Genomic DNA, 22,166 nt, shown 5'->3' with positions numbered 1-22,166 from the left:
GGAGAAAAAGCTGAAAAACTAATCTGAAGATTATTGTATATATGATAGAAAGCTTTATTGTGATAACAACAAGCAGGGTAATAATTAATGCATAAGAAAAATGTATTGGCTTATTTATGCTCCAGTGTGAAAATCTTCACAGAAAAAAAATGGTTAAATCAGGAGGATTTGGGGCAGATTTTTACCATAAGAATATGACTACTATATTATTTTTCAGAATGTTCTACAAATGACTGCTACACACAGCAATTACACTGATCCAAACAACCTGAAATTTGAGGAAATCAAGATTCTGGGATTGTCCCAGGAAGTGACAGCAGTTTCTGTGTCTCAGGACAATGTTGTGCAAAATTATCCCCTTAATATCACCTATGATCCTGTGAGAAAGGTAAAGCAATAACAGGAGAATGGAAAGTAAACATATATTTACAATTGCATCACCTTTATTTTATGCATTGCAAAGGACAGTACTTAGTGCCAGTGTTGCTCCAATGAAATACAATGCGAGTTTTATTACAGAATAAAAGTACAATTGCATTCAAGTCTGCCGCATAAAAGTGCACCTCAGTTATGCTCTCAGTGCAGCAGGCAGTTTAGTTATGCAGTTGTTCCTGGATTTATTCCTGTTTGCTTCCAAGGAAGCTGTGGGATTCATTCCATTTGTTTAGAATCTTAATTTTTCAGATTTTATCTGTAAAAATATCAGTTGTGTGCGTTTGTGGAAGTGAGACTGTACCAAATCTTACAAGATGGGATTTTGTGAATTTTCAAGTTTTAAGTGTATTATTCTTGAGGACCAGCACGTCTTCTGACCAAAGGAAAGCTGGATGGGGTTTGGCATTTAATAACTGTTTATTGTTTAATATTTATAAGGTTGCTGTTATAAGAGGACTTCAGCTTGAACTGGGAAAATCTTACACAATCAGCTGGACTCTCGGTGTGAGCACCAATGAAAGGTTTGATTGTTATCCCAACCTCGATCCAACAAAAGAAAAATGTGAACAACTTGGCTGTACCTGGGAAGTAAGTCGTTATTTCTCTAAGCTAATTAGACAAAAAAAAAAAAAAATCCAGAATAAAAGGTTTTCCTCTGTGGTTGTTACAGAATAAATGTAGTCTGGGAGATTTGTCAGGTTTAAATACAATGGGGGCACAGGCCTCAGCTGGCCTGTACTGGTGGATTTTATTTACCTCACCAGTTGGCAACCATGTAAATTCTCCTCCAAATCATATCAGAAGTTGAGGAAAAATGTGGTATTTTTTGAAAGATGGAAAGAAATAATGTTAGAGTTATGAAAAAGTAGAATTGCATCTTCAGCTGCCCCTTCTGCATCTCCCTGGCACCGTGGCCTGCAAGGCTCAGCCCCTTTGTGTCACCTTCACAGTCACTGAGGGACATTTTAAGTCAAACCAACTCCCCTGGATCTCAGTTTGAGAGGAAATCCTTGAATTGGACAGAAATTTTGGTTCATTTGTGAACTTAATTGTTTGTATCCACACCAAGGAGCTATTTCCAAACCACAATCCCTGACGTGAAGTTCTTTAACATGTGGTTTTATTATTAATTATTAATAAACATGTGGGAGCAACATGTCCTGGCAGGGTTGAACTTCAGAGGTGCCTCCAACTAAATTATTCCATGTTCTTCTAAATCTCAAATGTCCATTTTGGGCCTTTCTCATAGGAATGAAGCTCAGAATTCTGTGCTGGCTGCTCCTGCACCAGCACCTGCTGAAGTGGGTGATGAACTGCTCTGGTTTTGTTGCACTATTAAAAGAATTTTTTGTAATTTTTGACTTTTGGAAATGTCAGAAGATATCAGAAGAGCAGGATGTAATTTTCACTGGATATATTAAGGATAATTTGTGTGAATAAAGCCAGTGGAAAGATCTGCTCTGACGTTGCCTGAGTATGAAATGGGTTTTGGGCACATCCCCTTGAAGGCAACCAGAGAGCAATGGGATTAAAAGGGAGGAAGCTTTAGGAATTTCCAGAAGCCAAGATTAAACCATGTTGAGGGATTGACCTGAAGATCACAGAGATGGGGAAATGAAATCCATCCTCACTGCATGAGGATTCAGTTTCCTGACTGAACTATTTGTACAGCCTTCACTGGATATCTGCTTCAGTGTAGAGATTATTCTGTATTATTTTATTATTCAGGATTCCATTAACCTTCCCCCAAATTCTACATTTAATAGAGATCTGATAAAAACAGGATTCCACGCTAATACCTAATAAAAAATCCAGCTGGCTCACTAACCTGAAACTCTTTCTGTTTGCACCAGGAGACACCAAATTCGAGTGTTCCTGCCTGCTATTACAGCTCCAACAATCCTTACTCTGTCATGAGCCTAAATTATTCCTCCACTGGAATCGTAGCCACCCTCAGCTTGGACAGTGCCAAGGTCAGAGCTAACGAGAATGCCACGGCCCCGATCAGCACCCTACTCCTGGAGGTGAAATATCATCTCAACAACATGCTGCAGTTCAAGGTAATGCCAGCCCAGAACTCCTAGAATGTTTTATTTATGGAAATTCAAAGGGCTTTTTGTAGCCAAATTTATACTTCACAGACTGTAGCAGCCTTGTGTAAATATGCTTCTCCTTCTAACCAATTATTATTGCTCTTAGCTTGCATCTTTTTGCGTCCTAGAATCCTAGCACTCCATTTTACAAAGAAATCACATGAATCAAAGGTGTAATGTCAGTGTGTAGATGTCATGTCAACCAGGACCTTTGAAAATATTTTGTTAATATGCAGGTAAACGTATCTGTAAGCGCTATCATGACTCTACAACTTATTTTTACGTCCATTATTCTAAATCATTCTAAAATATTCTATACACTGGGTAACTGTAATTTATTGCCATGAGTTTAATAATATTGAGCCAAGTGGTGAGACATCAAAAACGAACTTCTTTCCACTTTCAGAATACATTAAATACATTAAATTGCATTAAAAATAAATACATTTTTAATGTTTTTTCAGAAAACATTAAAAAGGATCTCTAAAAGTTGAGTAAAAGATGAACCAGAAAATTATTTTATTACACTTGCAAAGTATATGCATCTATATTTTAAATATAAGTTTATACTTTAAATTAATATAGATAATTGTACGAGCTGCTCCTGATCCAAAATAAATTTTTAAGGTTTGTTGGTTGGGATTTTTTTTCCCCAACAAAATCCTGTGAAGGAACTGATTCAAGAAATATGCATTTGAAAGAAAATACTCATCACAGCAAGAATTTTTAAACTGGTATCAGGTTCATATTTCAGACAACTGACCTGCTGAAATAACCTGATTTTTACTTCACAGATCTCTGATTCCCAAAGCCCACGATATGAGGTTCCAGTGCCCCTGAACCTGCCCAGCTCCCCCACGAGCACGAGCCAGGACCGGCTCTATGAGGTCGCAATCCAGATCAAACCCTTTGGGATCCAAATCCGCCGCAAAAGCACGGGGACAGTCATGTAAGCCACTGCCCCTTTATCTTATCTCTCCTTGTTTTGGTAGCTCCTTCCAAGCCAAACCTTTTCTCTGTGCATGTATTGGAGTGAGGAACACTGGCAGTTCTGAAGGCTGCTTCTCATGTGCTTCCCAAGTTTCTGGCAGGCACAATGATTTTCTACACTTCCTAAAATGTTCCTTAGGGTGACCACAGCACTGATCATTAAGGGTTGGCCATTTGGGTCAGTTTTGGGAAATGGTTAGGAAAAAAATTGAAGGAAGTAGTGTCCCAACTACCTTGAGATGGATTTTGGTAACATGATACACAAGTCTAGCATGAGCTGCATTTTCTTCCTTGATTAAGTCAGAGCTAGAAAACAGAGAACAGTTGAATGTGTTTTTTAGTCAAAAAACCAATTTTTAGATATTTCTTAAAGTACTCAAAACTTAATTGTGAGTTGAGTTGCCTTTTGCCAGCCAGAATAGTAGTTCAGCCTGCAATTGAATCTCCTGGAACAATGGAATTCTCTGGCAGAGCCCACCAGGCTGCAGTTTGGTTTCTAACTGGAAAGATGCTGATTTATAATAAATGTGACCTGTGAATGGAATTTCAGTGTAATCTGCACAGAAAGTTCAGTGAACTGTATAAAGCACTTTATTTACTCTATTCCATGTGGCTCCAGTGCTCAGTCTGAGGGGAAAATAGGATTGCAGTGTCCTGAAATGCATTTTCTCACTAAATTGCCAAAATACGATGCAACTTGCAGTGCTTGATGCCTGTGTGTAATTCCTCTCTGAGAGACACAGAGGACTTCGTGTCCCTAAACTCTTCAGCAGTTATTAGACACCCCCATTTCGTGTGCTTTAAGTTTTCTTGATAACCACAACACTCTTAGCCCACTTTTACCGATTTCCAGAGAAAAAGAGTGGCCTAAAACAAAGTGTCTGCCACAAACACAGCACTGAGCACACTCTATTCTTATTTTCCCTTTCCTCTTCCCATTCCAGCTGGGATTCAGGCCTGCCCACCTTCACCTTCAGCGACATGTTCATTCAGATTTCCACCCGCTTGGCATCCCAGTACATCTACGGATTCGGAGAAGCTGAGCACCCCACGTTCCGACACAACATGGACTGGCACACCTGGGGAATGTTCACCAGGGACCAGCCTCCAACTGTAAGTAGGCAAAGAAGAAGAAAATGTGATGTTTTGGACCAATAGAGTGCAGAAATATTTGGCAGGACTTTAAAATCCACTAAGTATCTGCTGGTACTGGGCATTGGCTCTGGCTGTATTTATCATCACTTATAATTTAGATGGTGTCTCCATGGCAAAAGCCTTCTGTAAACCCATTATTTGTGATCTGCAAGAACAATGTGAAGAGTTCAGGCCCTCGGTCAGATGTTGGAAGGTGACAAATGGCTTAGGAGTAACAGCACGTTCCTCCTTTTTTTTATTCCTCTCAGCTCATTGTTTTGAAAATTAGACATGAGTCAGAACAATTCCTATTGCTTGGGGATTAATTTAGTACTTACAGGGGTAAAGCAGAAATCTTACCTCTATTTATTTATCTTATTTCCTACAAGATAGCAAATTTCCAATTATCAGGGAATGGCCAATGAAATAGCAGCAGCTAATTATAGCTCTAACTTCCAGTTCAGGTTTTGAATATATTTTGAGATAATAAAATATAACAGAATGCCACCAGTACCTCCTGAGCACGTAGACACTTGGTCCTGTTTGCAAAGCAGGGAAGGTTTTGTCCTGAGGAAGCACCTTCTCATCAGTGACATTTACGTGCAGCAATACCTTTGCTTTCCTTCCTGCCTGAGCAGTCTGGACGAGACTGACAAATTGTGGAGTTCAAAGTGACCTTCTGCAGATCTGTTTTGTGGTTAGGTAGGGTTTAGGTGTATAAATTTCAGGTTTATTTGCTATGTTTGGTAATTGTCTCGTCTTTTATTGAATTTATTACTAAATGTTAATAATCAAATGTTTGCACTGTTTCCCCAGTAAAATGTATTTTATTTTATTCGCAGTACAAGATGAACTCCTATGGTTATCAGCCATTTTATATGGCTCTTGAAGAAGATGGCAATGCCCACGGTGTTCTCTTGCTTAACAGCAATGCGATGGGTAAGAAACCCTTCACTTTATTTCATAAAATCATGAAATGGTCTTGGTTGGAAGGGGCATTAAAGCTCATCCTGTTCCACCCCCCTGCAGGGACACCTTCCACTGCCCCAGGTTGCTCCAAGCCCCATCCAACCTGGCCTTAGACACTTCCAGGGATCCAGGGGCAGCCACAGCTTCTCTGGGCAACCTCAGGGCCTCATCCCCCGACCTCAGAGGGAACAATTTCTTCCCAACATCCCATCTAAACCTCCTCTCTGTCAGTTTGAAGCCTTTCCCTCTTTTCCAGTCCCTCCAGACCTTTGTAAATTGTCTCTCTCCATCCTCCTCCGTGTGTTCCTTTTGTACAGTCAGTGTTTTGCACTAGTGGCAAATCCAGGCCTCCTTTTGTCCTTTCCTTCCCTCCATTTCCAGATGTGACTTTCCAGCCCACCCCTGCCCTGACCTACCGCACCATCGGAGGAATTCTCGACTTCTACATGGTCTTGGGCCCAACTCCTGAACTCGTGGTTCAAGAATACACTGAAGTAGGAGCCTGACTAATGCTGGGCTTGGGTGGGGGGGGGGGGGTTGGTTTGGTTCCTCTTCACCTCTTCACCACAAACCTCCTTTCCTATTTTCAGCTGGTTGGCCGCCCAGTCATGCCACCCTACTGGTCCTTGGGATTCCAGCTGTGCCGCTACGGATACGCGAACGACTCGGAGATCGCCCAGCTGGTGGAGGAAATGAAGGCAGCTCAGATTCCCTACGTACGTTGGGAGCAAATAACATTTGAGCTTTTTGGCTTTGTAGCATTGACTAGAACCATTTAAACGCTAAACCACAAACCAACCAAAAAAACCCCACTGGGGTAGAGAAGAGCAGGTTTAGCTCCACAGACTCTGGGCTGTGTTAAAAGTTGCTTAATTTTCTTTATCATTCACACCAAAGAATGACAGGAAGGAGCAGTGATCGAGAAGAAAAACAAGCAAGGAAAAAATGAAGCAGCAATCTTTTCAGTGCTGTAATGCTCCTGGTCAAATCAGCTGTGATTTGGCCCAGGTTGTTGTTGGGATAGTTGGAATAGCACAGAGATCTAACAAAATTGTGCTATAAATTGAATGTGTCTTCATTTTAAATATAATAACATCAGTGTTTCAAGGTAGAACAACAGTTTCCATTGTTTCCCCATAGCAATGGAAATATAGGTGCAATTTCTGTGTACACACATCCGGACAAACCCAGTTTTTTCCTCTATCATCATGTATCAATTCCTACCCTCAGATCAGATGCAGCAGTGAAAGGTTTATTTTGTTTTGGACTTGATAACAGATGTGTAATATTCATTTAACAACTGCAGCCTGATGTTACCACTGCTTCCAGTTTTATACCTCAAAAGTTCTGTATTTTACTTATTTTGGCAGATTTTCAATATTTGGCAAAAAAAGGGAAAAAAACCATTTAAAATTAATTGGGTTTTTTTTTTTGAACTGCAGGATGTCCAGTATTCAGATATTGACTACATGGACAGGCAAACGGACTTCACCATTAGCACACACTTTGCTGGATTACCGGCTCTGATCGACAAAATCAAAGCAGAAGGAATGAGATTTATCATTATCCTGGTCAGTTTGGAACATTGCTTTCAAATTTCAGTACGGCATCACAAAATGGAGAATATATTCAACTTGAGTTTTGAGCATAAGGATAAAAGTGTTTTTAATTGTAGGATCCAGCCATTTCTGGGAATGAAACCGATTATCCTGCCTTCTCCAGAGGCGTGGACAATGATGTCTTCATAAAACGGCCTGATACCAATGAAATTTTATATTCCAAGGTACTGTGCAGGGAGGAGTATTGAAACCTGTGTGTTGTTGATGCGCAGTTTGGATTCAGTGTGGTTGGAGTATTTGAAATATTCTTTGTCCTGCTAGGTCTGGTCATTTCTTCCCAATGTCCAAATCAACGAGTCACTACCTCATGAAACACAAGTAGAGGTAAATATTGACATGGTTTGGTTCTTGACTCAAATATAGACATTAATTAATGGAATTAATTAATGAAAATAGATGCAAACTCATTGATAAATCTCATGGAAAAATAAGTTGCAGGAACTGGCTAAATCATCCTAAGAGCCAAAAAAAAATCAGTGAACAAGTAACTATTTTTCATCTTTTTTAAAATTTTCGTTTAAAAATCCCAGAATTTAGCTATGGGATGTCTTCTGCCCCCTTATCTGACTTGTTTTTCTTCTGTTTTTACAGCTCTACGCAGCACATTCTGCTTTCCCAGACTTCTTCCGCAATTCCACGGCGGAGTGGTGGAAGAAGGAAATTCTGGAGGTCTACAGCAACCCCAACGCCTCAAGAAGCCTCAAGTTTGATGGCCTGTGGATTGTAAGTGTAGAAATCGGGTTTCTGGATTGTTTTTCTCTGCCAGACATTGGTGGAGAGGGCCCCAGTTCCCAATATCTGCACTGCTCTGGCAGAAGTATCCCATGTTAAATTCTCAGTAAGGAAATGTTGGACTTGATGATCTTGGAGGGTGTTCCCTTGAAACAAAGACTCGCTGAATCACAGAATGGTTTGGATTGGAAGAGATCTTAAAAAAATCTTCTATTCCCACACCTTCCATTATCCCAGGGTTCTCCAAGCCCCAATGTCCAGCCTGGCCTTGGACACTGCCAGGGATCCAGGGGCAGCCCCAGCTGCTCTGGGCACCCTGTGCCGGGGCCTCCCAGGGAACAATTCCTTCTCAATATCCCATCTAATCTTGCCCTCCTTCAGCTCAAGGCCATTCCCCCTTTTTCTTTTCTGTCACTCCATGCCCTCATGCCCTTTCCTGCCTTTTTGTCAGCCCCTTTATGGAACATGGGATGTCCAGCTGAGATGGCAGCTGCAGGGGCTCCTGAGGAACCCTGCAACGCTGCTTATGTGTAATTCAGAATTTATGGTGTTCTGCAGCAGACTATGGGGTTTTTCTCTGTGTTTTTAGGACATGAATGAACCAGCAGCTTTTGTGAATGGTGCCGTGGATGGCTGTAGGAATGACCTCCTAAATAATCCTCCCTACATGCCTCGTAAGTCTGATCCCTCCTTAGAACAGTTTTAGGTTTTTCTGGTTCCTACGTAAATTCTTACCCGGTAGATGGGGCCTAAAAGCCTAAATAAAGATGGGTTTATAAACCCACAGCTCCTCACTGAACGTGGCCCTTTATTTCTGAGATTATGGGCACACTGCAAGCCCAGACACTTCAGCAGGGGCAGGAGCTGCGCAGCACTTCATAAAAATAAAGTTCTTTCCAGCTCCTTGCTGCATATGGATTTTGTTCCCTATTTTGTGTCTAAGTGCTTTGCTTGAGGCATGGAAGAGAATTGAGCTCTCTGTTTTGCAGTTTTCTCAGATGAATAATGCAATTAATTAAAAATTTAGAAAATATCCATGTGTTTCCTTTCATTATCATTTATGTGAGCAGTCAAATGCTTGAAATGCTTTGGTTTCTTAGCTCAGCTTTCCTGAAGTGCTGTACTAATTAGGAATTATTTATTAATGGTTTATTAGCATATCTCGCTGCTTACTGTTGTATTCAGGTTTCATGAGTGGTTTGTCAGGAATTTCCAGGAAATTAATATTCAGACACAGATCATACCCCCACCACACCCATTTTTCTGTTTATGTGGTTGGTGTGACAGTGTTTAAAAAGATTTGAAACATTTTCTGATCTACTCTGGTTATTCTTTGAGCCTCTGTAGTAAGAGCATCTGTAACCGAACTATTAAAACATTCACAGACCCAGACACCTGCAGAGGAATATTGGAAATAGTCCATTTTGGAGAAGACATTTTTATAATTATAAATAAGCGACAGTATAAAGAGACTGAATACCTAACAGATTAGGAAAATTAAGGAAAAGTAACTCAAATGATTAGTATATGCCTATTGATAATAATAAATATATTTCTTCCCTTTCCACGAGGTTTGGGATCCAGGTCGGCAGGATTATCCTACAAAACCATATGCATGGAAGCTCAACAATACCTCGCAGATGGGACCCCAGTCAGACACTACGATGTCCACAACCTTTATGGATGGTCCCAAACCAAACCCACGCTGGAGTAAGTGCTTTGCATATTGCATGCTGTCTCCAAAATGTGTTCCAAATGGATATTCCATGTCTACATTCCTACAGCCAAAACTGTCAGCGGTTTATTTCAGATGCCTGAGTGATCTTTCTCTTCACTCTGATTAATTTGGTTCTTCAATCCAGCTCCAAGTGGAGTTGGATGCTCCAAGGACTGGGCAGCTCCTGGAGTTATTCCAGTCAGGGATCTCCCTGTGGTGAAGGAAAAGAGGTGGGACCAGAGCTGCAGGAGAAGGTGAGGGGGGTCTGTGCTGGGCTGAGCTGGAGCTGTGCTTCCATGGTTCCCCTGCGATAAATCCCTTCGGCACATAATTACTGTAATTAAAACACCATGTACTTACTGTTTCTAGGTGTTGCTGGGACTGCCTGGTTTACTCCAGGTTGGTTCTGGTTTTCCTCACACTTCACATCCAGTGAGGGAAAATGAAGCGAGTTTTTCAATCATGTGAATTTCAGACGGGCTCGATTATGTTCTCTATCTAAAATGCAGTGAAAAGGGGGAAGGGTGACTTTTAAAATGCAAAGTGTGAGAGGAAAGCTTTACTTTTCAGCATTTCTTTTCCCAGTTCCAAGGCAAACGTCATTATCTGTCCCTCTGAATTGTCCTCAGCCTGCTTTAGATAACGCCCGATCTAATGATAATGGAGCTGGGCTGTTTCATTTACAATTCAATGAGTGAGCAAGGCGCAGATTTTCTGTGCAGGTCCTAACGACCTTAAAGCCCTGGGTAACTTTGATATTACCATAAAGAGAGAAAATATCAGGGCTGTTTGGATTTGTGAGAGGATGCTCCACTGGCAGCCTGCCAGCACAGCCCTGCCAGTCAAGGCAGGGGTGAAATTGCTGACAGGACAGGAGGGAATGTCTGATCCCTGTGCTGTCAGCTGGATGTCACGGGATTTGTGCATCACAAAATGTGGTGGGTTGGAACCTGGCTGAGCTCCAGGTGCCACCAAAGCCCCTCCAGCTCTCCCCTCCTCAGCTGGGAAGAGGAAAGAAAATATAAAGAAAGATTCATGGATTGAGACAAGGACAGAGAGAGATCACTCCCCAGTTACTGCCACAGGTGAAGCAACTCAGTTGTGGACACTAATTTATAACCAATCAAATCAGAGAGGATCATGACAATGAAAACTAAATCTCAATTCCCCCCCATCTTCACTTCTTTCCTAATTCATTTCTTGTTCTACCTGCTCCCCAGCAGAGGCAGAGGGGACATGGAGCAGGGGTTGCAGTCAGTTCATCTCACGCTGTCTCTCTCCTCCCCACTCTCTTCCTCTCCCCAGGGGTCCACAGCTTCCTGCCAGGATCCAGCTCTGGCACAGGCGTCCCACGGGATCACAACCTCCTTTGGGCATCCTCCTGCTCTGGTTTGGGCTCCTCCAGGAGCTGCAGGTGGATCTCTGCTCCCCCATGGAACATCCTGGGGAAATCCCAACTCTGGAGCCTGGAGCATCTCCTGCCCCTCCTGCACTGAGCTGGGATCTGTAGGGCTGCTGCTCCCACATACCCTCACCCCTCTCTCCAGCTCCAGTTGCTGTTGGGAGCAATGTTTCCCTTTCCTATTCCTGTTATCCCGAAGCCACTCAGTGCTGCTGATGGGCTCAGCCATGGGCAGGTCCCTCTTGGCTCCATCAGAAACGGGGAAGCTCCAGGAAGTTTCTCACTGGAGCCACCCCTGCAGCCCCCCCATTGCCAAAACCTTGCTGTGCAAACTCAATGGAATAGACAATAGTTTGATAGGAAAAGGAACATTGCCATCATTTCTGTGCTTTAAGTATGAACTGAAATATTCCCCTCTCTTTTGCAAGGCACTGCAACAGAAATCACTACAATAAATCTCTCAGTTCCCACAGATATTCTCACACTGGAAATTTATAGGAAATGTTATCTACAAAATATATACACACATATATTTCAGTCCCAAACTTATTTTTTGGCAGTAACTGAAGGGGTAGTTGTGAAACTGAAGAAATGTAATAATTTATTTTGATACTAAACCATCCAAACAGAAAGATTATTTGCACACAAAACTCAGCAAAGACTGTTACTGAAAAGTGAGCATCAGTATTTTATGTAACCTGGTGTCATTTCAGTTCTCCATCCTTAAAACACAGAAACTTCAGGATATTACCTTGATGCTGTTCTTTTGTAATGAGGTTTTTGCATGGCCAGAACCTTTATTAGTGAACACAGGAACTGTTTAGAGGTTAATTCAGCCTTTGTGATCTGAATAATTGATTTTCATGGATAGAGCTATGGAGCTCTAGGCCTGAGCCTCCAGTCCCAGAACACTCAGGTTGTGCTCATCCCTGAGCAGGTCTACACGTGACATTCACTGCCTTCACTTTTGAAATTTTAGCTGCCACTTACAAAGCATTATTGGCACAGGGAAAGCAAAGGGAGAATGAAAATGTTGGGCAGTGTGTTGCAAAAGAATAAAGGATCCTGGAAAAGTTACTGTTTGTCCTGGAGGAAATAACTGTGGCACATTAGTCTGGTCTAATTGCTGTGGTAATTTAAGTGACTTGTGTATCTTTGCTGTAATTATGGTGTCACTAAAGCTGCAAATTCTATAGAAAAATAAGCAAATAGTGCCTTAGTGAAGCAGCAGCTTGGGCAATTAAGGTGGAGCTCTCGCTGGAAGAGCAGTGGGATTTAATCAGGGCGATTTTCTGACTAATATTCCTATTGATATCTTGTCACCTTGGTCTTTCTGAAGGGATTACAAATCCCTGACTCTTTTTTTTCTTTTTTCTTTTATTCCGGTACCTTTTAGTCAACTAAACTTACACTGAGACATCCAGTAATCCTGCTACCTCTGTTTTTACTCCTTTGGTTTGATTTTTGCTGAATTATTTTCAACTATTGCTTCAAATTTTCAGGTACTTTAACAAAGGAATGATGTGCCCTGGAACACATTGTGGAGCCTTTGGAAAATGCGCTTAGAAAAGCTTTGCTATGTTCCTATTTTCCCATACAGGAGTGAGCCTGAGCTGGAAAAATGTATTTTAATCCTTCTTTGTTTGCCAGTTCTCTTTGCAGCTGCAGCTTGGCCAACACTGCTGGGATTGTGTGTGGATCATACTGAATTGCCATAAAAAGCACGAATGGATTGGATGTATATAATGCAGCCCTTCCCTATGATAATATAAACCCACAGATTTCTTTTCAGAGGCCCTTATGCAATAAATTCTCCTGCAGTAGTTCTCCTGTAACTCGCTTCTCTGTCTGTTTTCCATCCAGGGCTTTGCAGAACATCACCAAGGAGCGCGGGATCGTCATCACCCGGTCCACGTACCCCAGCAGCGGGCGGTGGTCAGGGCACTGGCTGGGGGACAATACGGCAGCCTGGGATCAGCTGCCCAAATCTGTGGTTGGTACGTGGCAGGAAAAGGGTCTGCATTCCTGGGATCACTGAGTCATGGAATGGTTTGGGTTGGGAGGGACCTTAAAGCCCATCCAGTTCCACCCCTGCCATGGCAGGGACACCTTGAACTGTCCCAGGCTGCTCCAAGCTTTATCCAGCCTGATTTTGCTTCTCTTTCATTTCCTTGCTTTCTCTATTCCTGTGATTTTAGATGTAAAAAATTGGCTCAGCAACCAGAATTTGTGGTCAATTCCTATTTTTCCTTTTTCTTCTTATACCTTTTCTGTGCCAGGTGCTGGGAACCCCTTTAATTCCCTTGGGACCAGACTCCTCAATGCACTGTGTCCTGCCACTCACTTTTTTCTTTGCTCCTGTCCACCCACATCCCTGCAGTAGGAAAACACCACACATTCGAGAAATTGTGGGGCTTTTGTTTGTTGTTTTCTCTTTTGATTCAGCAGTGCAATAAACATTGTCTGTGTAACCATCAAGTGAAAAAACCCAGCCAGTAACACCAATTTATTTCTCTTTTCAGGCATGCTGGAGTTCAGTCTCTTTGGAATATCTTATGTAAGCTAATGAGTTATTAACTTCTATTTAATTACCCTGATGCTGGACATGGTAATACAGTTTCCCATTTGAGTTATTCTGAAAATTTCAGACAGGAGCTGATATCTGTGGCTTCTTCCAAGACGCAGAGTATGAGATGTGCCTCCGCTGGATGCAGCTGGGTGCATTTTACCCATTTTCGAGGAATCACAATGGGAAAGGAGCAAGGGTGAGTGGCAATATTTTAATAGCTGTTAACACCTGGGCCCTTGCAACACCCAGGAAAAGCCAGCCAGAACAACTCACAACTGGCCTGGCACAACAACTCCCCACATTTCAATTAAAATGGAGAAGAAAAGAACACTTTTGGCTCTTTATCAAGTGAAAATTGACATTTTTTCTATGCTGGCTCTGCTACAAGCCTTCCCATCACCTGGGAGGTTTTATGCCCACAGAGGGGCAGCTCTGGGATTTGGACACTTGAAGGAAGTATGTTCTGACTTTGCTCAGACTGAATCAAACTCTACATATTTTCTCCTCTGGGCCATTTGGATTTCAATGTGCTACAGCAGAGCTAAAGTGGAGATTTTATGGCAAAAACTTCAAGGAGCACAACCGACCTCAGTGCTCTCAGCCCTAATTGCCCATAATTACACAACAAATGAGAAAATGGGGCAGTGGAATAAGATGCTGGAGTGAGACTCAGGAATTTCTGTGCTTTGCACATTTGCCACCATCAGATATTGTAGTTCTGTTAAAAGGAAAGGGAAAGAATTGCCTAAATGGAGGCTAAGGACTGGAGTGGAGAAAGCTGTCCAACAAGATAACTGGGAAAAGAAAAGAAAGGGAAACAACACTTCTGTTCCGGGGAAAGCTTCAGGTCTAGCAGAGTGGAGCTATTTAGATGGCAAATATCTAATGGATTAAAGCCTCCTTTTGAGAGCCGGGTGCTTTATCTCGCAGCACACACCTTCCACAGGCCTGGGAAAGCCTCAAAATGCAGATTTGGGGTTATCATGGTGCTTCCAGTCTTAGCCACTTTGCCAAGGTACTGTTCCATACCTTTCCTAAAGACTGGGAGCTCTCCTGCCGTCAGTCACTGGTGCCTCAGACCCTTGCTGCGAGGCCGGGCCCAGGGGGCTGGTGGATGCTGCACAGGGGGACGTGTCACGCCTTGGGGACACCTTGCTTTAAACGTTTTTGCAGCATTTCCCCACAGTTTTTATCAGCTTTCCTCCTTTCAGTTGCCATCTTGGGGATGACAGTGGCAGCCACTGTTTTCACTCTCTCCTGAGCTGAAGAATAAATAACTGAGGATGCTCTGCTTCAGAGGCGAAATCTCCTTGGTTTGTTTTGCTACGTCGATTTGGGTTTGGTTTTTTTTCTTAGCTTTCCCAGGCAGTCCAATCCAGCTTCTCTAACAACACTCTCTTCTCCTCCAGAGGCAAGATCCTGCTGCCTGGAATGCCACATTCCACAGCATTTCCAGGGACGTGCTGAACATCAGATACACCCTGTTGCCTTATCTCTACACCTTAATGCATGACGCCCACGCCCACGGCAGCACCGTGGTCCGCCCCCTTCTCCACGAGTAAGTGCAGTTCCCCTGCTCTCCTGACCAGGAATTCCCTTTAAAACTCTTCTAGTTGTGACCCCCTAACAACAGAGTTTACAGCATTTTCCCCTTCAATTATAAACATAAGTCCTGGCTGGGAAAAACAGAGGTTTTTACATGTGGTGATTTACTTTTTTCCAAGAAACTCAGAAAATAGTGGCTTAAATTAGAAAATCTGTCCCAGGTTGTCCAAGTTGTTATTATTGTAATAATAAACATAAGACCTTCAGAGTTTTGTTGTCTCAGCATACTGAAAAGCAAAAGCGAAGAAATGGAAAGAAATCTAAAGTACTAACTTGCATTTCTCTAATGAGTTTCACTTTGTGCGTTCCTGGCAACCATTAATTGATCTCTGAATTATTAACAGCAGTAACGAGGCAATAGATATTAGAAAGAGTGGGTTCAATTACTGACAGAAGGGTCTTCAAGGAGGAACACTTTGGGAAAGTTCAGCTCTTGCTGTCTCATCCTGACAGGTTTGTGGAGGACAGAAAAACGTGGGATATCGACCAGCAGTTCCTCTGGGGTCCTGCCCTGCTCATCAGCCCCGTGATGCAACCAGTGAGCACCAATTTAAGCACCAATTATTAAAGTCATTTAATTTAAGCTTCACTTTTTGATTTGAGGTGCCTAAAACTTGTGTGTTTAATTGCAGGATGCTCGAAGTGTGGAGGCTTATTTCCCCAATGCCCGCTGGTATGATTACTACACAGTAAGTCATCCTATAAAAATTGCATTTTAAAACTTATATTTTAACTTGTATCTTCTGTCTTTCCACAGTGCTGTGTGGCAGGGAGGTGGGAACACTCTCCTGCCTCATTTGCATTTAATAGAAGTTCTTAGAAACATAAAATCTACTCAGCTGATTAAAAAAATACTAAAAATCCTCGATTCCTTTATAATAATGTGTAACAACATGACCAGAGTTACAGTAAATGAAAAGGTGAAGTAATACCTTTAACTTAGAGCTCTTTTCACTTTCTGTAACCCTTGAACAAGACACAGAAGGTTTTTGTAACGGAATGCTCTGATAAAGAAAAAAACAAACCAGGTTTACCTGCATAATTTTTCCCAGAATATAATAAAAGATTTGGTAACAGGAAGAGCAGGATCAAAACTCCCTTCATTAATCACAGGTTTGTGTTTCACTGCTTGGCCCCTTTGGTTCAGCTGCTGTCACCCACGGTCAGCCCAGGCTTTTATAGGGCCGAAATTTCGGGGTTCCTCTTGTTAATAGTTACTCCTGCAGTAACAACTCCTAATTAACCTGTCTAGAGAAATATTATCACTGCATTCTGAAGGAAAACTCTGTAAAAGATTCAATGTTTTTGCACACAGGAGGCAGATACTGGCTTTAGGGGACAGCTCCAAACTTTACAAGCTCCTTTGGATCATATCAACCTGCATATCCGAGGTGGATACATCCTGCCTTGGCAGATACCTGCTAATACAACTGCTTACAGGTAGGAAGAAGTGAAAATTTTAAATTTAAGTGATCTTTTTTGGGGTTTTGGTTTTTTTTCCAATGGTCTCCTTTAACAGTATGGGATGGGAAGATGGCTGTGGGAGGTCGGCTGGGTGGTACACAACATTTCTGTAAAGAAATTGCCATTTGGGAAGTATGGAATGAGATTAGCTGAGGAAATTGTGATTTCCACAGCCGGAAGAACGCGATGGGACTCACGGTGGCCCTGGATGATGCTCTGTTTGCAGAAGGACACCTTTATTGGGATGATGGGGTTCGCATTGGTACGTCCAGGGTTTCTTACCTCCCTAAAACCCTTTTTTTTTTTGCTGTGGGAATGGCTGGATCCTGCCAAGAGAGGCTCTATCCTTGGAGATATTCAAAGACCAAATTCAAGCAGACAAAGCCAAACCTGAGGATGTGAATTAGAGAGAGATGAAACAAACTGTGGGGTGTCCAAGGAGGAGGAGAGGGGAAGGGAGAGACTCAGCCACAGCCACCCCATTTCTGGGGGACAGATCTGAACCCGCCCTCAGAGGCAAAACCGGAATTAAACCTGCAGATCAGCATTACAGAAACATGATTCTTCCTGATTCTGAGCCACACAACGCTGTGATTTATAGAATTGATATGTTGTATAAATGAAATCATGACCTGGGCCTGAGGCAACGCAGATAACAAAGTTCCATCCCCAATCCTATGGGAGCCATGACCATAGATCGTGTGAGAACTTTCATGGATTTCCTCAACATAGCTAAATTTAAATTGTCTGCAGGTAAGGGATGATGCTGTCATTTATCCTTCCCTCCCAGAGTGCTTTACCCTCATAATGACAATGAGCTCTGGCTTGAGATTCCCATCAGGAATGCGGGAAATGTGATGTGGGGGGAGTTTGCAGGAGACTGGGGGTGGATCTGGAGGTGCTTCACACACGCTGTCAGCACCGGAATCCAGAGATGATGGCGATGTTTAGGGAATCTGATGATAAATGGGATTTACGTGGATTACCAGGAGCATCTCACAGGCACCACTCGAGGCAGGAGCCTCAATGCCCAGATGTCAGCACTGCTCTGAGGGCAGGCTTAGCTGAATTATAGGGCTGGGAAAATAAAAACAGCCATTTCAGACAGGCAGCAGCCTCTGTCATGGTCAGGTGTCACCTGTAATTGGGCAGTGAATGGAGGGGGATGTGGGAAATGACTCTTCAGTGAGAAACAGGAACATTTTTCTCCTCATCTAAACTCTCCTGATCTTCCTAGTGCTGCTTCTTTGTCTGCTTTTATATCTTACCTCTAAAATGTTCTCCTTTTGTCCTCATTTAAACTTGAAACACACTGAAAATATTTTATGTCTAACAGCATTTATCTTCTGGAAATGCACGACTTCTCTTTATTTACATACAAATACATCCCTTATATTTGTAAGTTGTCCATGGACACAATCCTTGAGCTGAAATTTCAATAATGTGTTAAATAAGGTGGATAGAAAAGGCATTTGATTCCTTTTAATTCTTTTATTCTTTCTTTACAACAGATGCATATGAAGATGGTGTTTACCTGCTAACATCATTTACTGCTAATCAGGTAATCACATTAGCTTATATGTATTTAATAGGCACTTTTGGGTGATTTTATTGTAGTTTTAACTGTGGGTATTTTAATTTGGGTCTTCCTAATGTCTACATATCCCAACCTTACATTAAACTGTGCTCACAGTTGATTAGGCTAGAAGAAATGTGATTAAACTGTGTTAAGAATGAGCTTAGGAGTGATCCTGGAGTGTATTGTTAAGTACAATTGTCAGATTTCACTTCTTATCATAACCATCGAGTATCTGCAAATAAATTAGGCTCTAATTATAGGGAGTTTTGCTTTAAAAGCAAAGCTCTTTCTATTGTAGCAGAAAACACACTTTCTTATTTCGTTACTTTCCAGTGTGCTTCTAATTTTATCCACACTGTTCTTTCTTCTCCTTTAATTCTGTCTTTGTCAAATAAAAGGGTGTTAATTGCTAAGGCAGGGAGTTTGTTTTGCTAACACTCAGTATTTGCAGTTGTAAGGAGATTATAAAATAAATGCACCTTTCCCTGCTCCTACAAAAACTTGGTAAGGAAAAGCTTAATTAAAGAGGTCTTGAATCAACCAACAATGAAAAACACTCACCCTCTGAGCCCTAAATACGTGGGATTGTGTCACAGCACATTTGTGTGGGATCTGGGTACATCCTGAAGAAATCCATAATCTCCTTAAAATCTCAGTAATGGCACGAGAGCGGGCCTGTGAGTGCTGAGGGAGGCGATGGGGAGGAAGGAGCTGTTCTGGGAGGGCAAAAAGGAGAAGGATTAGAGCCTGGAGCTGCTCCCACAGAAGCTGGAAAGTGAGACAGGGGCAGGGAAGGAGGGGTTTGTCCTGCAGTACTTGCTGCCCAGCCAGGGGTTGAGAATTTCTCGTTACTTCACTCCTCACATCAATCAGCTGAGTGGCAATTAAGGACCTGAAAAGCCCAGGATTTGGCCAGGTTAACAAAGTGGAGGAAAGCTTTCAGTGTTGGAAAAATAAATCACAACACACAGGTAATTAGGAAAAAAACTTGAACCAAAAACCTGGAGTGAGGACAGCAAATGGAAAACTCAAGTGGATTTCATAGAATCCCAGAATGGTTTGGGTTGGGAGGGACCTTAAAAATAATCTCATTCCAATCCCTGCCATGGGCAGGGACACCTTCCACCATCCCAGGCTGCTCCAAGCCCCGTCCAACCTGGCCTTGGACACTGCCAGGGATCCAGGGGCAGCCACAGCTGCTCTGGATTTGTCCCAGTCTAATCCCAATCGCTGATATTTTCCCTTTTCCTTTCAGACTGTTTTGGATATCAGAGTTATACATCAGAATTACACTGATCCAAACAACCTGATGTTTACTGACATCAAAGTCCTGGGGGTGCCCACCAGTGTCCAGCAGGTGACAGTGTCTCAGAATGGGCAGGCAATCCCATCATCCCCCGACAGGGTCTATGAGAGCAACAAGAAGGTGAGATCTGCTTGAAGGGTTAAAAAAGGTTTCCCACCTGCGTTTGTGCTCTGAAACCTGTGGAGATTCAGCTGTAATACCATATTTAAAATAGTTATCTATTTAGCATATTTATTTATATATCTACCTATTTATCTATTTAGCATATCTAAAATATTTCTATATTTACCACATTTAAGATATTTCTATGTTTAGCGTATTTAAAAATATTTATATATTTAGCACATTTAAAATATTAATATATTTAGCACATTTAAAATATTTCTGTATTTAGCACATTTAAAATATTTATATATTTACCATATTTAAAATATTTATATATTTACCATATTTAAAATATACCATCTTTCAGAAAGATGCACAAGCTGCCATCAGGTAATGATTCTTTAATACAATTTAATGCATAGAAAATATTGTGCGTGCTAGAGCTTTCAAGCCCAGAAGTCCCTGTTGAGGAACCCAAACTGCTTCTGGAAAAGTGGATTTTGTTCCCTAACAGCTTCCCTGCAACCTGGAGCTGTGACAGGAGGCAAAGCATCTCTGAGTATATTCCTGGTCTCTGCATGACCCCGCTGTTGTCGTTCTTGTCTGACAACATTTCCCTCTCCCAGCCCTGTTTGCCTCCCACCATTTCCTGCTCTGTCCTGTCCCATTTTGGCTCTGGGCACTGCAGCACTCAGTTCCCACCCGGGCAAGGCAAATCCCACTTTTTCTAAGGTTATTGGGAAACCTTCAGCCAACTTCAGAGCACCAGGATTTCCATCTCTGTGGGTTGTGTCTGTCCAGGGATTCACCCTCTCCTGTCTCCCCAAACAATGAGAGTTACAAACCTCTTGTTACTGGGATGTTCCTAGCCTTCCTTTGGGATTCAGCCTTCTCTCATGTTCTAGTTTGTCCTCTCTTTCAGTGCAAAATCAGAATATAAAATTTTTGTACGCAACAACAACAAAAAAAAAGGGGGTTAAAAATATAAAAGAGAATGGAAATGTTTCATTCTGCTGTTGACTTTCTGATGGAAAAAAAAATCATAGGCACTGCTGAATTACAGTGTATTCTGAGTTTGGCTGTCTTTAAAAAATTCCTTTATTTTTAAAGTAAAAGGAACCTGACTTCTAAAAGAGCCTGTGAATGAAGGAAGGGATCAGAGAGTCATGGTCAGACTCCCAGATCTGTGCCGGTTAAACTGTTTGTAGTGATAAAAACACAAATGAAAAAAAAAAGAGGAATCAATTCCTGTAGGTTAAAATGAGCAGCCAATATCTCCCTGGAGCACAGAAAACACCGTGGATCTTCAGGGCTGAATTCCTAAATGCCCATTTTGTGTGTTTTATTCTCAGCTCCTGACAATCACCAAGCTCCAGCTGCAACTGGGCCAGAACTACACCCTGCAATGGAGCTGAAATGGAAAATAACATCAGCCACACCACTGGGTTTTCTCAGACTTGCAACACCTCTTTCAATTTTTCCCTTAAAACCACACCAGCACAGCCAGTTCATATCCAGGTATTTTGTGTACAAAGCAGTCACGTGCCAGTGGTGACACTTTAGGAGAACTTCATCTTTGAAAGCTGAGAACTGAAGGGAAAACTCTGTTTTTTTCAGAGTAGAATTCCTGTCTGACTTATTATCTAATACATTTTGTGAAAAAAGATGCAGCTGTTGTTACCTAAGTGGAGTTGAAGGCATTATTTTGCCCATATCTAAATTCCATCCTAATTTTAATTACACCCATGCAAGTTACTACTATGGAAAAGAATTGAAGTCAAAGCAAATGTTTACAGATGACTGATTTAGCATGAAATAATATTTCAAGATTTTGATCTACAAAATACTCAAATACTTGAAAAAATCATTTGAAGTTGAGGGGGTTTTGTACAACTTCAGTCACATCTTTGTGTTTCCCATGTTTGAACCTGAAGTTGTAAAATTAAACCTGAGGTTTCAAGGTTAATTAATGAGTGTTGGTCTCTGTGTGTTTATTTCACGGAAGGAAATGTTGTTGTTGTGTTTTTACCATAATAACAATTAATGTTAAAGCCTCCTTTTATCCCAAGAGTGCAGCACGTGAACTAAAGAGACTAGGAAAACATACTTACAATTAAATTTGAGGGGAAGAAATGGCTGTTGGAGGTAGTGGTGATCTCCAGGGACTGTGCTTTACATTCATTTAAAGGATTCCTCTTTGCTTTAAAATTTTGGGGTAAAAAACTCAATAGCCAACATCTCCTAGGTGGGTTAGTGCAATCATAGGGGTGAATTTATTGAAACTTTGCTGTGAAATGGTAACGAAATTGGCAAAGAAAATAATCATTTTATAATATAAAATATTATATTATATATATAATATTTTATATTTCATATTTTGACAAATAAAACTTCCCTGTTTCTCCAGCTGCAAGCAGATGTGAGGATGTGTCCTTTTGCTGCAGCAA

General features: G+C 41.7%; 1 protein-coding gene across 1 annotated transcript in view; it reads left to right on the top strand.

The window, feature by feature from the left end:
• SI (sucrase-isomaltase) overlaps positions 1-21,685 on the top strand; it is a 43,176-nt gene extending 21,491 nt beyond the window's left edge. Inside the window, exons 24-48 of the mRNA XM_020584444.2 lie at positions 218-388; positions 874-1,023; positions 2,289-2,495; positions 3,323-3,477; positions 4,463-4,631; positions 5,495-5,591; positions 6,003-6,115; positions 6,212-6,337; positions 7,064-7,192; positions 7,297-7,404; positions 7,502-7,564; positions 7,832-7,963; positions 8,562-8,646; positions 9,544-9,682; positions 12,955-13,088; positions 13,614-13,648; positions 13,740-13,856; positions 15,070-15,218; positions 15,719-15,803; positions 15,898-15,954; positions 16,581-16,705; positions 16,903-16,991; positions 18,241-18,290; positions 19,564-19,734; positions 21,072-21,685. Of these exons, the coding sequence (XP_020440033.2) occupies positions 218-388; positions 874-1,023; positions 2,289-2,495; positions 3,323-3,477; positions 4,463-4,631; positions 5,495-5,591; positions 6,003-6,115; positions 6,212-6,337; positions 7,064-7,192; positions 7,297-7,404; positions 7,502-7,564; positions 7,832-7,963; positions 8,562-8,646; positions 9,544-9,682; positions 12,955-13,088; positions 13,614-13,648; positions 13,740-13,856; positions 15,070-15,218; positions 15,719-15,803; positions 15,898-15,954; positions 16,581-16,705; positions 16,903-16,991; positions 18,241-18,290; positions 19,564-19,734; positions 21,072-21,134 (2,919 nt within the window). The 3' untranslated portion in view covers positions 21,135-21,685. The remainder of the gene's footprint in view (positions 1-217; positions 389-873; positions 1,024-2,288; positions 2,496-3,322; positions 3,478-4,462; positions 4,632-5,494; positions 5,592-6,002; positions 6,116-6,211; positions 6,338-7,063; positions 7,193-7,296; positions 7,405-7,501; positions 7,565-7,831; positions 7,964-8,561; positions 8,647-9,543; positions 9,683-12,954; positions 13,089-13,613; positions 13,649-13,739; positions 13,857-15,069; positions 15,219-15,718; positions 15,804-15,897; positions 15,955-16,580; positions 16,706-16,902; positions 16,992-18,240; positions 18,291-19,563; positions 19,735-21,071) is intronic.
• Positions 21,686-22,166: the final 481 nt, after the last annotated feature.

Source organism: Corvus cornix, chromosome 9 (genome assembly GCF_000738735.6).
Source record: "Corvus cornix cornix isolate S_Up_H32 chromosome 9, ASM73873v5, whole genome shotgun sequence".
Classification (NCBI taxonomy): domain Eukaryota; kingdom Metazoa; phylum Chordata; class Aves; order Passeriformes; family Corvidae; genus Corvus; species Corvus cornix.
Note: the sequence above shows the minus strand (reverse complement) of the source record. Positions and strands in the feature narration are given on the sequence as shown.